Source organism: Plectropomus leopardus, chromosome 9 (assembly GCF_026936395.1).
Source record: "Plectropomus leopardus strain MGB_pleo_1.0 chromosome 9, ASM2693639v1, whole genome shotgun sequence".
NCBI classification, from domain to species: Eukaryota; Metazoa; Chordata; class Actinopteri; order Perciformes; family Serranidae; genus Plectropomus; species Plectropomus leopardus.
The window spans coordinates 22776794-22789350 of record NC_142184.1 but is presented as its reverse complement, the minus strand read 5'-3'; the positions used below and the strand labels follow the sequence as shown (position 1 = coordinate 22789350).

General features: G+C 39.6%; 1 protein-coding gene across 4 annotated transcripts in view; it reads right to left on the bottom strand.

Moving 5' to 3' along the window:
• The window catches only part of clstn1 (calsyntenin 1), a 46662-nt gene that overhangs the window by 23778 nt on the left and 10327 nt on the right, over nucleotides 1-12557 (bottom strand). For all 4 annotated transcript variants that reach the window (XM_042491300.2, XM_042491302.2, XM_042491301.2 and 1 more), the window contains exon 2: nucleotides 3752-3874. In XM_042491300.2, coding sequence (XP_042347234.1) covers nucleotides 3752-3874 — 123 coding nt within the window. The remainder of the gene's footprint in view (nucleotides 1-3751; nucleotides 3875-12557) is intronic.

The window sequence follows — 12557 nt, the reverse complement described above, 5'->3', positions numbered from 1 at the left end:
TAAATAAGCGCACAAGTCCAAAGTGCCTCCCTAAGTTACCATATGAAAGGTTGCTTATGAGCAATGCAGCATTAAAAAGGTTATGTTTTAAACTTGTCGGAGAACAATGGATGCAAAACAGCATCAGCATCGATCTGCTTTAAATGAACATTCCTGGTGTAGCTCAGCTGAAAACACGGACTCCATCAGCACGTTGTTGTGTTACTGAGCTGGTTATTGAACTTATCTGGTAATGAGTTGAATCTGACTCGACTGACATAATTCTGAGTCAGGTACAGCCCTACATTTTATTTAAAAATAGTATAATGGATTGATTAATTTATTTTGATAATCATGAAAAAATCGGGTAATAAGCAGATTGGGTGTACAAAAGAACCACATAATGAAATCCTGTTCTGCTTGGCTGTTTGTTTTTAAGCCCTGTCAGGGCCTCCAGTGGGCTGGACCTGGTCATTTTGTTTTCACCTACCAAACAATTAGAAATGGATTTCACATTAGGGACTGCTGTTCAGGGCCAGTCATGCAGTGGGAGTTGTGGGCCTCCCTGTTCACCACAGCTCTAATGACCAGCTCACACCAGCAATTCAGGGATCCTTCTGCTTTTCACTGGTCAAACACACACAGGCCAGTCTTTGGTAGGTATTGATTGTACACTCTTGATCTGCTGAGGTAATCTAAACCCTGGCACTAAATAAATACAGTGAATTATATTCAGAATATTAATTGGTTAATAGATCAATATTCTGTATATTCTCTATCTATTTGTAGAAACAAGGATGTCTAATGTTCCTACATGACTCAAATAACTCAGATTGGTTGGGAAATACTCCCTGCTTTGTGTCTCTTGCTTGTTTTAGAGCACAGTCATCCATGAACACCGAGATCATTTTCAAGTTCACAAGAGCTTTGGTTTAAACTATTTCAGCTCCAGTCAGCCTGACTGAACTCACCACACGTATAGAGACACTATTAAGGCAAGCCCCACAGCACATCAATGTAATAAACACAGACTCCCACAGCAGATCCTCATTCATGCTAAACATTTACATATTCACACTAATCTGACTTGAGAGTCTGTGATTGGGCTTTTTTGGCCTGTGGATCAGCTTTACAGTGAACCTTGTTTGTTGGCACAGATGGAGCGACTAGAAGGAGGCTGGCACGACAGAGCTGGTCACCCCTGCTGCCACGTGAAGCCAGATTGCTTGCTCTGTCTCGAGAGAGAGAGAGAGAGAGAGAGAGAGAGCTAGTTCACAGGGACACGCTGTCCATTCGCAAAGCCCGGCTCATCAAAAAAGGAAGCCCCAGCTGAGAGAAGTGGGAGCACCAAACTCTGTATCCAACACTAATTTGCTGTGAAAGGAGACAAACATCACGTAGAGAATGGGCATATTATTCAACCCCCTGCCCTTTAGAAATGATGGGCCTCTTGCTAAAACTGTACCTTAAAAACTGTGGGCTGCCAGGCTGATGAGCTCTTGAAAAAAATTTTCACATAACTGTGTGAAGAATATTACATTTGATATTGCATGGACTTTAAAACCTCAGTTGCAAAATCAGAAAAGTAATTTGAGATTTTACAAATGGTCATATCAAGTGAAGTGACTGCTTAGTGTGAAGCGACTAGCAGACAAAAGATCACCCAAATCATATGATGTGAAATGGTGGGAAATCATTTCCAATGCTGTGGTGCTTTGAGTGCCGGCCAGAGTCAATCCTGGCGTGATTAAAAACCCCAGAGTGAATGCTGCCTAGGTGCAAAAAGCAAACTAATTGTGGCTCTCCAATGGATGGGGGAAAAAACAAAACAAAACAAAACAAAACATGAAAGAGTATTTTGAGCTAAATATCAAAAGGGCCAATCTGGAGGATATGGTAGCCAGCTGTACATCAGCATGACAGACATGTCATAAAAATCAAATGTGCTGCATGCCATCAAGTCACACAGTCCTCTACCAGGAGTGCATTCGACGACTGCTCAACAATCAGCAAGGTTATCTTCTTCTTCTCTAGTAGGTGAACATTTGAGTCATGTAAAAATATAATTTCATACATAACCTATATCAGAGAGAAAGATCATGACACACTCATAATTTCAAAGCATTATGCAGAGGGTAGATTTGTGGTCTTGCTCTCATTTTAAGGTCTAGTGTGTAGGATTTATGGAATATGGAATACAATCTTAATACGTATATTTTCTTTAGTGTATAATCACTGGAAAATAAGAATCGTTGTGCTTTTATTACTTTAGAATGAGCCACCTATATCTACATGCAGGGCCTCATTTATGGAGATCGCCATGTTGAACCGCCATGTTTCTACAGTAGTCCAGAACAGACAATCCAAAACCTGGGTCAAGATAGGGCCATTTGTGGTTTCATGTTGGCCATCATAGTTAGCAGCGTCACATGACAATCAGAAGATCAGTGTCAGAAAACATACAGATTTTTGTAACAGGAAACCGCTTTATTCAGTGTTTTTACTGGTTTAAATCACCAGGGTTGTTTATTTTGTAGAGAAAGAGACCTTTGCGAATAATTCAGCTGCTGGTAAAAACCTCCTGAGCGTCTGAATCTTTAGTTATCAGAGATAAAAAGTGAGCATACACTAGCAGGTGCTGGGCTAGCACTGTGTCTAAAGCAGGCATGTCAAACTGGTCCACAGGGGGGCCGGTGTGGCTGCAGGTTTTGTTTCCAACCAAGTAGCAGCACACCAGACTTGACTCATTTAATCAACTGATCTCCGTCTTCAGACAGTTGATTGGTCAAACTGTGTGCTCCTGGTTGGTTGGCACAAAAACCTGCAGCCACACCGGCCCCCCTGTGGACCAGTTTGACATGCCTGGTCTAAAGCCTCATTCCCACTGCACGCCCCTCTCCTCCTAAGCAGCTCTCTAACACCGACTTTGAAAGAGAAACTGAATAAATAAAAGATATAAAGAGAGAAAAAACAGCAAATGTTTTCAAAGACCTCTGTTTCTGTTGCTGTCTACAGTTTACCTGATCTCCTGCCTGTCTGCAACGTCACACGGACACACCAACAAAACAGCCCCCCACACACACAAAAGCTGACAGAAAGGCAGACTCATGTGGTCCAGCGGTGTGTTCACTGGCAGTGGGAATACAACCAATCGCCTATTTTTAGCGGGTTAACCCATGTTTGAAAATGCACATGCTAATTCTTGTGGGAAAGGCGTATAAGACATGCCAAATAATGTCAGAGAAACATTGATTTGTGTCCTGAAACTGCTTTATTTTCTCCTTTTTTATTTTTATTTTTAACCCATTCAAATCACCTGGGCCATTTGTTTTCGAGAGAAAGAGACCTCTGTGGATAATTATGCTCCCAGTAAAAGCTCCTGAACAATAAACACTGAAGGAGATCTAACTGGGAGAAAATTTTGCTGGTTTCAATCTGCCATCCTCACTGCTAGATGCCACTAAATCCCCCTAAATCTCACACACTGCTCCTTTGAAAGAACACTGAGTCCAGTTTATAACTAGTCAGTTAGCAAACTGATGACATGCTTTTAAACATACACATCAATATCCTTGAAATCTCTATGAAAAGTAATAAGTCATAGATGAACAATTTTTCCTGCATCCATTACTTATAACACAAAGCTTTACGGTACAGAGCAATTTGTGTGGTTTATTTTTGATTTACAGTAAAAAATGAGTCATTCCAAGTGAAGTGAAGCTGACGGAGTAAATGAATAGCAGCAGCAGCAGCATTAAACCTCATCTCTCACCTGCATAGCGTAGAGGAGCATCCTTGTCCAGTGCAATTAGAGGAGGGTCCAGAAGTACTTTGTCATCGTTTTCCGTTACAATCCCATGGTACGTCGTCTCGATCCATGGCTTGTGCTTATTTACTATGAGAAACAGAGAGAGGAAATGTAAGTGTCTGCAAATAATTTAAAAAAATTTCTGTCCTGAGGTATGATGTGCTTATGGGTAACTTGTTTTCCTCCCACCAGCACTAATTGGTGATTTACATCTTTTTTCTGTACGTTTAATGATCAGATTTCAGCTGTGTTCTCTCAAATTCCTACTTTGACTTTTATTTATTTTATTTTCAGCTTGAGTAAATTTTCATTGAGTTTTTGGATGCTTTACTATTATTTAAAGAAGCACCATGCAATGGAGGGATCACCCAAAACAGGAGCCAGCAATCATGAGTCAAGTGGGAGCAACACTGTGCAGGGTTTCAGCTAGTGTAATGTTTGGTGGGGTGAAACTCTGCCACATATGACTCAAAATTACACATCAATCTCCATCCTTAATACAATGCACTAATATTTAATGTTTCAATTTATCCAAACTGAGGACAAATTCTTTCAAGATGATTTTCTGATAGCACTTTGTATGCCAGTAATGTTCCAAGATGCAGACAAAACCATAGTCTGTATTAGTTAGTAAATTTTCACAGGGGATTACATGGACGATAAAGGCTCTGGCTATGACTTTCCGGCACATTTGTGGGGCACAAGTTGGGCCGTTTACAGCTTTGTGTGCTAGTCGGTCTGGGAAGCATCCCAGCTGCAGATTGGACTCTGTTGGAGCTGGCGGCTGCAGAAAAAGCTGCAGTGAGTGACATATTTGGGCTGGCTTAGAACCCAGCGTTGACGCAGGGGAGATGCAGCTCCCCTACAGCCAATATGCGCTCGCTCCAGAGTGAGGGGAGTGGATGGCATTCCTGTGCTACTGATCTGCAAAGGTGATGCTAATGCTAGCTGACAACCCACTAAGGGGGATAGAAACACTGGGAGAGGTAAATGTATCAGGCATGTTTCCTGAAGACTAGACAGTAACCAAAAAAGCAAGTATGTCCAAATTATATATGACTGATTGATTGATTCATTTGTTTATTCAAGTGTCATGCACATAATTGTGCCCAGCCCACATGGGCTTATAAGATGTTAACAATGCAAAAATACAGAAATGGTCACATATCTATTCTAATACATATAAATAACTGACTGTATTTTGAGGTGATCATTTTAGTTCAGGCATAATATCATATTGAGGTAATATTAATCAGGGCCACAGACTGCAATTACATAATTGCCTTGTGCCAGACCTATTTACAAGCAGCTCCTCTTTTTTACTCTTTGATCGCACTGACTGAGTCAAATCTCTGAACCATTTCTGAAAGAAATAAGTCAATATTTTGTTTTTGAAGCAACTGAAAGATGTAGGAAATCCAGAGCTTGTTCAAATCCTCTGTTCAGACAGGCTGCCTCTCTGCCCTCATCTGAAACCCACTGCCCTCATTCAGAAGGTCATTTTGAATGTAAACACTCACACCGCCACGTCATGCATTTAAACTAATCATATGCTCACAAAGAACTGCTGCAGTAGCCTGAACAATAAACAGCAGGAATTCATCAACAACAGCACAACAGGTATTTGGCCCAAAAGTAATGTGTCTGGTTACATAATAATTCATCTGGGCTTAACAATAATCTATTAAATAATTTATGACGCATAATTTGGCAGTGGTTATGCAGGAGCTTTCACTTTTTTCAGAGGAATCTGAAGTTGTCAGAAGTGTTAAAGAACACACAAAAGATCTCAGGCAGTGGAAAATAAAGCTCTAAAAGTGGGCTTTCTCTACCATGTCAAAGTTTCTGAGATATTATGCTCAAAAAGCTGCAATACAGCTGCAGCAGCAACTGATGGCTTAAGTCTTGATTAATGCTCTGTGTGAATAAGTCTGAGACAAATATTTGACTTCTAGCAAATAAGTGAAACATCAATTACACGCCTGATGAGCGTTTTCTCATTTTAATTATTCCACTGCAGCACAAAGTTGCACTGCTGAGCTTCTTAAATAAATAAAAAAGCCTCCAACACTATTATAAGGCCATCATTCAACCAAACGCATTCACAAGCAAATCATATTTTCAACTTACTTATGCTATTTTGCCATGAAATTAAACTGCAATTATTTTCAGATTTTGCTTTTATTAGACAGGGCAGTATGTTAATCAGCTCTTTGGCAACTCCAGCATCTGGCCGAAGGGTATGTGAATGGAAATGCTCAATATTAGTAGCTTCTTTACAATCTGAATCTCATCCCCCCGCCCACATCTATCCAATTACCTGCACACAATGACACACTGAGCAAGACATTCATCTCAACAAGCACCATTATTTAAACAGACAGTGGGTTAATTACTGTGTCTCTGTTGCAAAATGCTTACGCCATTCAAGCATTTACTGAGACTGCTGAATGAAAATGTTGTTGCCACCTGTGTGCTCGTAATACTGCTGTAACTGTTGCTATATATGGTCTCCAATTTGTGTGTTTTAACATCTGAAAATGAAAGTAATATACTCACCCATTTAATACCAGTTACCAGTAACAGTTCTATTAGTTGTTTCTCATTAGCTGATCCAAAAAAGCTCCTTAGGTTAAACAATACACAATGCATCCAGAATTAATGGCAGTTGTTATCATTTTTTCCTCTGTGAGTCTTTACAGTTAAATCCTGATTGCAATATGTTTTGCATACTGAAATTAAATCCGCAGCCATGTCATGCTGAAGAAAGCCTCAACATCACACATTCATCATCTGACTAATAAAAGGACGCCTGATGTTCAGTGGCAAATTCTTTGCTACAATTATATTATGAGCCTTAAACAGTAACCAGATAAAAGAAAACCTATAAAAGCATAAATAAATAATGAGGATGTTTTCAGCCTACTTTAAATGTCAGCCTGCCAAATCCAATTTCAGCAGAGCAAATGACGCTGCGCTATGTGTCTTTACATAATTTGGTGTAATTCTCAGTGATTGCACGATCAATGAAAATTATTTACAAGCTTCTTGCTCAAGATTGATGTGATGTGGGCATCACAGTTATTTACTTACACACCAAACTATTTTTTCCAGACAGAAAAGTTCTTTCAGAGGTATCCTCTGAATGAAGTTGACCTGTATTCAATGTTTGTCACAATGCACCAAGTAAATATGTTCTTGAGTGCCTTGAGGCTTAATAAACATCATTAAATGTGCTGCAGCATTAATCAATCACATTGTTAAAAATTTCTAGTTCTTTTTCAAAAACATGGCTGAAATATCTTTGTTTGTCTTATAGATAAATTACTTAATGTAGTTAGAACTTGAGTATATTTGGTTAAAGTGGAAACAGACAACTTTTTAACTTTTCCCCCCTTAGTGTTTCCAAGTGGTATTACTGACAGTGCTGTTTTTCTTTCCTGCAATAGAGGTCCACAGTTACTTTGGTTACTCCAGCATCCACCATTTCTGCTACTGGGGACAGTAAGTGTAAAGAAACTGCACTGATACTCTTTGATAACTAGGGATAGCTACAGATTAGGGTTCACATTTGACACGATACTGGTTCCTGTACCCAGTGGTACCTTTCTTTGGTGCTTTACTTTCTCTCTAGTAACAAAAATTTAATTTCAGTTGTAGAGGTCCAAAGTTCCCAATTTCAAAATTGTTATTAATGTGAAGAGAGCCAGAGAGCGACACACTCTGCTCCATCTAGGTTGCGAAATGTAGATAACTGTATGTATTCTGAGCCTCTTAATTGGGCATTAACCTCACGTTTGTGCATGCAATTGTTGAAAAAACAGACTTAAAGAAAAAAAACAACTACTACTTGTAAGACACAACTGATGCATAGAATTGAAATGAGAAAAACGTGTCTGATACGCTTGCAGTCTAGACACGGGGTACTCTAACACAGATGTGCTCTCAAGTACCGAAATGTGGCACTGATGATTAACCATGAATGATTGACCATGAGTCAGTAATCTAAAAAGTACAAAGTTTGGTACTAACCAGGAGATCTTACCTGGTGACAGATCAAATTGCATAGTGAAAATGAGGTTATAGGGAGCCAATCTAAATGCCAATAGGGTCATTATTCTATAGCCATTACACTGTGCAAACAACATTTACTTCATAATGAAAAGTTAAAGCAAACAACTTGTCTATTTCTACTTTTGTGTCCTACACAAGCAGTGCTTATTAAGAACAACTTGTTGTGTTAGCTAGTAATTTATAATAGATCAAGCCCAATAAATCGTCTTTACTGAGCGTCTTGTGACCTAAAGTGAAGTGGATGTCTTTAGACAGATTGCCAAGCCAGACTACTACAATAATCTGCTTTAGCGTCCAACAGAGTCACAGTAACTGTTAGCCAGGTCACATGTGGGCCTCACATTCGTCCATGATTCACCCACAGTCTTTAGGACTGAGGTGCACTGAACCAGCATTGAGTGGTACAACATCAAACTGCATTCTCAAAGCTCCTGCAGGCTTATGCAAAACATTTCAGCCTAATCCTGACCAATAACACAGAAATTCACTAAGAAGACTGTCTGTATGTACTCTTTCTTTGTGGTTAAGTTAAAAGTAAATTCCTTTGATCTTAAAAGCACTGTGTCCACTTGTATGGTATTTATCTCCACCTTGATTGATGAGTAAGGGGATAGAAAAGACTTTTACGTTACAAAGTGCATTTCATCCACAGTAAACAAGCAACGGGCTGCTGACACAGGTTAAACTAAATGCTGTATTTTGGAAGTCAGACAACTTTGTTGCAGATCATCAACTTTGTGCTGTGAAGTCGAGCAAAGTCTGACAGGAGAGACCAATTCCCAACAATGCTCAGAGATCAATAGAAATAAGGGATAATGCAGATATGCTCACAGATGGAAAACTGGGGAGCAGAAAAACATGACACAGATAAAAGTAGGTTTGAGGACAAAAGAGGCACTACCACCGTAAATCACTGTTAAAATAAAAGCCCCTTTCACTAACACACACCCCCTGTGAAATGAAATCTAAAGCATGATGTTATTTAATGCGTGAAATTCTCACATACATTGTGTGAAATTGCCAACAAAGCCCCTTAGACGGGAAAGCTTCATCATCTCCCCGCAAGCCTGCAGTGAATGGGAATAACATTCACTGCAGACATTATTTGCAGAAATACAGACACCATTATTCACAGAAAGTGGGTGATTTATCACATATACTACCTATAAGATAAGATTTCTTATAAATAAGAGACTGTATTGTGAACAAGGGACGAGTTGTTTTTTCGTGAGGGGAGGCTTTTCGGATTTAAGATAAAATGAGATTAGGAAAGGGGCTTTGAAATGTTTGAGGCAGTCTAGGAAGAGGACCCGCTGCTGCAACACTGATGATGTTCAGCGTGGAGGAATGCCATTTTCTTAATTTAACTTAAGAAGGAAACCAATTCATCTAATGCAATGCATACTCACTACTGGCCCAATTACAACCTGCAGACTCACTCCTTCAATCACATAAAAGCAGATAATTTAGGAGAAATCTCTTGACTCCAAACGAATAATCAACATTAAACTGTCAAGATCCCTCTGACTGACATTCTGCAGATGATGCTTAAAAAGATTAGAATAGTTTTGCAGTGTATCCACAGTCAATCGACATAATGTCTTATCTTTTAATACACAGGGTTGCAGCGGTATGAAATTTTCACGGCACAATAATCATCTCAGAAAACATTGCAGTGCCACAATGACAGACACTGTGGTGACACCTTGCACCCCAGAGCTTCACAGTCAGGAGGTTAGGGAGACACCATGCGCTTCACGGCTTCACCGCTGGGTGGGGAGAGACTGTGTGTCAGGTGAGAATGACACCATGCACCCCGGAGCTTCAGTGTTGTGCGAGAGAGAGCCTAATGTGCCTCCAACTGGTCGACAGCTTTGTGAAACTTTGAGTTTTTTTTAACTCCCCCAACTACAGGCAGTTATCAGTACAACAATCTGTCCAGTGTAAAATTAGTCTGTAAATTTTCATTGTGTCTAAAATGATAGGTATCCTCATTTTATGGAGGATTTTGAAATCCACCTGCTCTGTGCTGCAGAAAAAACGGCTCTGCTCAGGGTGAGTTGTGAGGGAGGCTCATGTGTTTGCGTTCCGGTGCTGGAAACACCGACACAGAAATGATTCGACTCAGTTAATAACGGTTGGGTAAAATGATCATTCCTGTGACTGTGTGTGACAGGTGCAGCAGCAGTACCACAAACACTGAAATGGCATTCATACTCTGCAAAAAAACATCTGAATGCCTAAATTGAAAACCGAATACCTACCCAATTATCAAATACTCCAATAGCTGAATATATGGGTCCAGCCCTAAACCCCACAAAACAGGGAGAAATACTCATGACAATCTCCCAGAGCCAAAAGTGATATCTTCAAAGTGCTTGTTTTGTCCAATCAGGCAAATCCTACAATTTAAGAATCTGAAAACAGATGATGGCTGACACTTTTTGCTGTGTAAATTCATTGAACAATTACTCACTCATAAAAATATGTTGCAGACTAATTTTCTGTTGATCAACCAATCTAATGATTGTTTCTGCTAATCCAGTGTAGAATGACAAAAGAGATCATGTTCCTAAATCCTCACAAGTCAAACCTATGAAAGTCACAACAATGTAGGTCATTGTTACGGCAGGAAAAAAGGAATGTTAAACTGTTTATTGGAATTACTATTTTTTCAGCAAATTTCACACTGAAGACAAGAAGAGCACAATGATTGTGCAAGACTCTGCCACTAAATGTATCTGTTGGGAAGATAGCTGCTGAAAAAATAGACGATGCTGTGACACTTAATTTTCAAGTCACTAAGCTATTACAGGATGCCTTAAGGAACAAGAAGTAAAGATGTTACATTATTAATTCCATTAAATGCGTCTTTTACTGCTAGATGGCAGAAGAGTGATTGAAGAAAGCTGAACAGAAAGGAGCAAAAAAGTAAAAAAAAAAAACAAAAAAAAAAACATGCATATATTGTGAAGTTAAGGAACTACAGTGACCCACCATCATATTTATAGCACAGAGAACCACTGGCCTTAATATAAATATTAGATGAAGAGTTGAGATATAAATACACAGATATAATGGGATGAAGTTTGCCTCTTGCTAAATAATAGATATAACCCTGCCACATAATCCCATGCTGACGTAGAATGAAACATCTTTAAAAAAAAGAGATTCACCTCAAAAATCCAACAACAAATGGACCCATATACTGTATCCACTGCCAAACAAATTTCTCTAGCAAAATAAACTCCTTTAACAGATCTTTGAGAAAGGAATGATAGGTCAGAAGAATTGGACAAACACACATCAAAACATTAATGTAGGAGCACAGATGGACAGTTAATGGACCCACTTACAGCTGGGCAACACAGTACCTGGTATTCAATCCTGTTATGCAGCAAAATAAGCCAGTGACACTTAATCCTATAATGGGATGCGTCTACTTCATTCACTGACAAGGTCAGGCGACAAGCAAGTCATCAAACAAAGCATGCACAGCTGCCAAATCTTTATTATGCATGTCTTACGACAAGCATGATACAATGACATGAAAAAAAGATGTCTGCCAACACCAGGATTCCACTTTGAAGATGTCTAAATGATAAATGGAGAATTCAGGGGAACAAGAACTTTTTAGAGAGAGGGAGAGAGAGACAAGGGTTGAAACACAGCTGACTTCTGACATAGGTGGACGAGGATAAAGTACTACGTGGGCTTATAATACATCCATGGTGCCAAGCTGTGTCGTGCCAAGCCATCGACTGATCATCTCTATGTCTCTGTCGGCTCTACTGTGCACTTTTTTTAAGAGGCCATTAATGCTTTCAAATGATGTGGTTCCTGAAATGATGCACGCTTTGTCATGTGTGGAAATAGGTAAAGATTAGTTAATCCTAAAGTAGGATGAATTCTTAAGCTGCAGCCTTCTGTTGTAGTTGTTTACAAAGCAACTCAATAGGAATCAAATTAAGCTATCCCCACTTTAACTAACCACAGACAGTTGCCTGAACAAAACTACTTGTTGTGCATTGTGATTAGCACAGCAACTAATTTATTCACAATAAATGGTGTTGCATTGAAAAGGCTAGATGGACACTTTTTTTCATATTTTCCTAAAATAGAAACCGCAATCCATCAACAACATCAACAATCAATAATATAAAACTCCAAAGAAGACTTTCACTTTCTGTGGAGGCACATATTTAACAGTCAGACAGACTTTCATGACCCCCAAAGAACAGGGTAACACCACTGACCATTCACAGAATAAAAAGACAAAGCCCCTTTATAGCTGCCTAGCTCTTTTATTGAAGCCTAACCTTTACAGTTTGACCTATTAACCGTGATGAAAAACTTCCTGTGAGAACGTTAGGGCCACAATAGGTCCTGCTAATCCCGAGATTCAACAGGATGCCTGTACACATTCTCTCTCCCTCTATGCCAGTGCTGTGATGTCTCTTCTTCATGGAGGGGAAATAAAATCACTCTGCCTCCCCAACGCTCACCAAAAGCTTAGCACGTGTCCAGCTACTGTATAACCCTCGCTACTGCCACGGACTTAACCAAATACGATGATACCAGACTGTTAGCAGGCTGCTGGAATACTACCACAGCTGGCTGGATTGTAGCAGCATCACTGCAGCAGATGATCAGTCTGTAATTATCAGATGAAGCCCGATAATGCCTGGGAACCTCT